Source organism: Corapipo altera, unplaced genomic scaffold, assembly GCF_003945725.1.
Source record: "Corapipo altera isolate COAL_440 unplaced genomic scaffold, ASM394572v1 356, whole genome shotgun sequence".
Taxonomy (NCBI): domain Eukaryota; kingdom Metazoa; phylum Chordata; class Aves; order Passeriformes; family Pipridae; genus Corapipo; species Corapipo altera.
In genome coordinates this window covers 1,410-6,021 of record NW_020886545.1, presented here as the reverse complement: position 1 = coordinate 6,021, position 4,612 = coordinate 1,410, and the positions used below count along the sequence as shown (strand labels likewise).

Genomic DNA, 4,612 nt, shown 5'->3' with positions numbered 1-4,612 from the left:
CTTTTCCTCCACATCCTTCTCCCTGACAGGCTGGGGCTGGCGTGAGACGATGCTTTTCACAGTCATGATGCTTTTAGCCTTGTGCAGATTATTCTTGACATCATCATCAGCTGTTTTGCCTTCCTGCCTGGACAGGTGCTCAGGGGGATATGAATCTGATCTGGAATCCTTGAGGCTGCTGACATCCCCCTCACTGCTGCTCAGGGTCAGGGCAACCACAAGAGTTACAGTTCCATGGTCTCCCAGCGAAGGCTCCTTGGCCCTGAGGTTCAACACTGGGCTGCTCTTTGCTTTTCCAGAGGGCTCCACTTCCATTACTTCTCCCTGTGTCTGTGCCACAGGACCTGTGTGAGCTGGAGAACACCAAGACAGCAGATCAGCAACTCGGCACAAACACAGGGGCAGAGGTTTACCCCGAGCAGCAGGAGCTCCTCTCTGAGACAAGGGAGTGGGTGAGGGGAGTGGTGGATGAGTTGGGGAGGGGAGAAGACTCCTTAAATCACTCTGATTGTCCCCTCAGGGCAGAACAGGAGAGGTTTCTTTTCTGGTGTCTCCCAGGGCTCTCTTTGGATGGGAGAGAAACATCCCAGGGAAATGGGTTTGCTGTCGGAGACTTTCCCACAGCTCAGTGTGAGCCAGTGCTGGTTTCTAAATTCCCCAGAAAGCTTTGAAACTCCGAGTGAGCCTGGCAAGCAGAATCAAGCCTGACATGGGTTGTGGAATTCACCTGGAGCAGGAGCTGCAGGCTGTGCCTGGGCTGGGGCAATGGCTGGGTGGGGTGGTTGGTCACCCCAAGACTCTGCAGGAACCAGTGAAGAGAGAGAGAGCCCAGACTGAAGATCAGCCCAGAGGCTGCTGAGGCACTAACAGTGTTTGGTGTTCATCTAATGCCCTGCAAAGCACAGGGGGGCTCCTGCCCTCTCTCCTGCACATGGGCAGGGAGGTGACACAGAGCCTGCAGAGCCTGTTGAGGGGCATCCACGCTCCTTCTGGGTCTTGGGCTTCCCAGGGTGGGTTTGAGGCAGGTTGGGGCCCACGTCACTGTGCCAGAGCAGCACAAACACTGCTGCACCCTTTGCACACGTGTGCTGGGTGTGGGACCCCTCTGGCCCCTGAGCTGTGACTGGCCAAGCTATGGTGGCACTGGAAAGGCTCAGGAGGTTCTCAGGGGAAACTGGGGGTTAGAAGCAGTGCCTGGGAAGGGCACGGGGCAGGCCTGCTTTCCTTGGCCACATGCACAGGGTGGGTTGGAAGCTCCTGTGTTTGTTTAGCCCAGAGAGCTCTTTCTTATCCAGGCAGTATTTGACACACCAGATATGTGTAATCACAAGGAACTTTCCAACCCGTGCTTGTTCCAAGTCTTCTCCAAGGGGAGATCAGGAATTGCCCCAAAACGGGGCCGTGCTGCAGCATCTCCTCAAGCTGGAGGCAACTGGGCACATTTGAGGGCTACCCCAACCTCAGCAGGACACCCACCAGCACACTGGGCACTGCTGCTGCTGCACAGGTTCTCGCAGAGGAACTGGATGGTCCTGCACGGGGTCTCAGTGCTGGCATGCTCCTGGCAGAGGCAGCAGGCCACATCATTGGGCAGTTTGCTAAAGACAAGAGGTTATTGATTGGAGGAAAACCCAGCGTCCCAATCCGTGTCTCTGAGGCCATCGGGGGCAACCCCCAGATAAGGCCTCGGGGATGTGCTTCCATGTCTGCCACAGCTCTGGAAAACTTCCCTCACGTGAATCCCAAAACACCAAAAATGTGATTTTTCCTTTGAAAGTGGAACTGGTCCCAAAAAAACATTTCACAGAGAAACAGACCCGCCGTGCTCTAAACCCCCCTTTGAAATTCTGCCTTGGAGCTGCTGAGGTTGGGAGGTTCCCGGAAGTCAACAGGAACCCTAAAGCTTCCTGGGGTTGTTGTGATTTAGTGGCAGAGGGATTTGTTTCCCAGGCAGACCCCCTGTCTCAGCCCTGAGGCTCTGCTGGTGGCTGGCCCTCAGTCCCACCTACTCACAGGGTTTCCAAGTGCACTGTTGTCTGCAGGAGCAGCAGCAACGTCTGCGGAGTCACTTGAGTTGCACTCAGGTCCCTGTGAGCATTTCAAAGACCACATTCAATTTTCAGGTGACATTCCCACAACTCTGCTGTGAGAGCAAGCCCAGGCCCCTGAGGAGCGTGGGGGTGCTGGCAGAGGGATCCACTTCTGCCTAATCAAAGACAAGCCATTCAAGAGCCCACCGGCCTTCTGCTTTGCCCTGCTCCAAACCATGGCCTTGCAGTCAGGAGGGGACCCTGCAGCTCTCGGGGCAGACAGATGCCAACAGAAAGGATTCTCCAGCTCCAAACCCTCCTGCTCTTCCCTGGGGGCAGCTCCAGTCCCTGAAGGAGGCAGGAGCCCCAGACTGCTGCCAACAGTGCTCAGGCAGGACTGGAGCATTCCCAGAGCCCTCTGGCCACTCCCTGGCCCCAGACCTGGATGGTCTCTCGTTTCTGAAAGTTTCTGTCCCAGCTCCTTGGGTGCTTTGCAGCTGGGGACACACCACAACTGATTGGACTTGTTCTGCCAGTGCCGGGGACATTTGTGCCTCCAGCACAAAGAGGCTGGGAGAAGAGGGAGGTTTGCTCCTGGATCTCTGCTTTCCTGAGAACAGGCCACTGGAGAGACACAAAGATCTCTGCTGATCTGCTCCAGAGGAGTCAACACTTACAGATAGTTGACTGAAGGCAGCTTGAAGAATGCTGTGTCAGCAATCACGGTCAGGGGGTTGTGGCTTAGGATCCTGAAAAAGCAACAGAGAGCTGTGAGGGGTGATGGGAAGGACGTGAGCTCTGTGGGTCAGGGCAGGTGGGGATGGCCTGGCTGGTTCAAGGAAGCCCTGGAGAAGAGAAGCAGGTCAAGGGAAAGGGGCTTTCCAGCTGCAGACTCCTGGTGCTCCCTGGCTGACATCCACAGTGGGATTCAGTACTTTACACAGGGCAGAGCAGCTCTGCCCCACTGTCCCTGCGGGGTCTGGCTCTGATGGGCCTTTGGACCTTGTCCCACTTACAGCTCCTCTAGAAACTGCATCCCGTGCCATGCCTGGAAAGTGCTGCTGTGGATCTGTGTGAGGCCATTCCCACTGAGGTTTCTGGGGAAAGAGAAGATGACAGAAATCAATGGGGTCTGTCCTACAGGATGCTGGTGCAAAGAAGGATCCCTTTGGAGGAAATGTGCTTTTACCAGGGGACATTTAGTGACTGTGCTGAAAACAGGAGCATTTTCTAACACAGAAAGGGTTCTAAACAGAAAGATTTCACTAAAGACACCACAAAGAAACTTCCTGACTCACAGAAGCCTCAAGAAAGGCAGTGGCTCAAAAGCACCTTCCTCAATCAACCGGATCCTATTGCCAGACAAGTCCCTGTTCCAATGAGAAGACCAAATGTTCATTCCATGGGCACTGTCCTTTTGACTTGCATTTGCAGCCTGGAAGCCGGGAGGACAAAGGCCACTTGCCCAGGGCTGGGCTGAGCAGCAGGGCCCCAAGGGAGGGGGAGGCAGTAGCCCGGCATGGTGGGCAGGGGCCAGTGCTTACAGGTGCTTCAGCAGGAACAGCCCCTCCAGGGAATGGCTCTTCAGTGCCTGCAGCTCATTGTCCCTGAGGACTCTGCAATGACACAAACGGACAATGGTACAGCAGCCGCTCCACAGGAGGCAATGGCACGTTCCTGGGAAAATACCCTGCGGCAGCTTTCCTGAAGCAACTCTTGGGGTCCCTGCAGGGATGGTCCCCACTCATGGCCAGCAGGGCCTTGCTCCTGGCTGACTGGAGCTGAGTGGAGCCTGATCCCTGGGCAAACAGCCACGGGGACGGTCCCGTGCCTGGCACACAGCTCACGGCATTTCTTGGCATCCTGGGAAGGCCTGGGGAGTCACAGCCCTCCGTGAGGAGCAGCCCAACTTTGACTTCACTTGGGAAGGAGTTCTGTGGTGCTGCTGCTCCAAAACCAGACCAAAGGATGGAAAACATCCCAACTGCTGGCATTTGAAATGCTGCCTGGCACTTACAGAGTCTCAGTCCAGGGGTATTCCTTCCATGCTTGTTTACTCAAAGTAGCAATCGAGTTGCCAGTGAAATCTCTGCAAAGGAACAACAGACCCCGTTACCCCTGAGGAAAAGCCCTTCCCCTGCCCATTTGGCTGCGGAGCTGGAAGTGGGATTTCCCTGGAGAAGGCACGGCTTGGCCAGCCTGGCTTCACCCTCCCAGTGCAGCACAACCCCCCAAAGGCACCGTGTCTCCTGGCAGTGACTCTGCCGGCTGTCCCGGCTGGGCTTTCCAGCAGTAAGAAGGCGTCGAGCAGGGGAAGCTGGAGGGGGTGTGTGGGGCAGCCAGGACTCACAGGACGGTGAGGGCCCGTCGGCGGGTGGCCGGGGGCACGGTGGCCAGGCCGGCGTGGCGGCAGTCCAGCAGCCCACGCCTCTGGCAGCGGCAGGGGTGCGGGCAGAGCTCCTTGGACTCTCCTGGGCAGGGAGTCACTGCCAGCAGCAGGGCCAGCAGGAGCAGAGCACGCACGACACGTGTGACAAAGTCCATGGCGAACCACGACTGGCTGGAGTCGCCTGGGATGCAGA

The 4,612-nt window shown here is 56.8% G+C and overlaps 1 protein-coding gene across 1 annotated transcript in view; it reads right to left on the bottom strand.

Annotated features, from left to right (window-relative positions):
- Window positions 1-27: 27 nt before the first annotated feature.
- LOC113941241 (leucine-rich repeat-containing protein 37B-like) overlaps window positions 28-4,612 on the bottom strand; it is a gene marked incomplete at its 3' end in the record, with an annotated part of 5,476 nt that continues 891 nt past the window's right edge. Inside the window, exons 2-10 of the mRNA XM_027632399.1 lie at window positions 4,381-4,600; window positions 4,048-4,119; window positions 3,575-3,646; window positions 3,329-3,400; window positions 3,047-3,127; window positions 2,708-2,779; window positions 2,014-2,088; window positions 1,477-1,598; window positions 28-353 (exon numbers count right to left, since the gene is read on the bottom strand). Of these exons, the coding sequence (XP_027488200.1) occupies window positions 28-353; window positions 1,477-1,598; window positions 2,014-2,088; window positions 2,708-2,779; window positions 3,047-3,127; window positions 3,329-3,400; window positions 3,575-3,646; window positions 4,048-4,119; window positions 4,381-4,600 (1,112 nt within the window). The remainder of the gene's footprint in view (window positions 354-1,476; window positions 1,599-2,013; window positions 2,089-2,707; window positions 2,780-3,046; window positions 3,128-3,328; window positions 3,401-3,574; window positions 3,647-4,047; window positions 4,120-4,380; window positions 4,601-4,612) is intronic.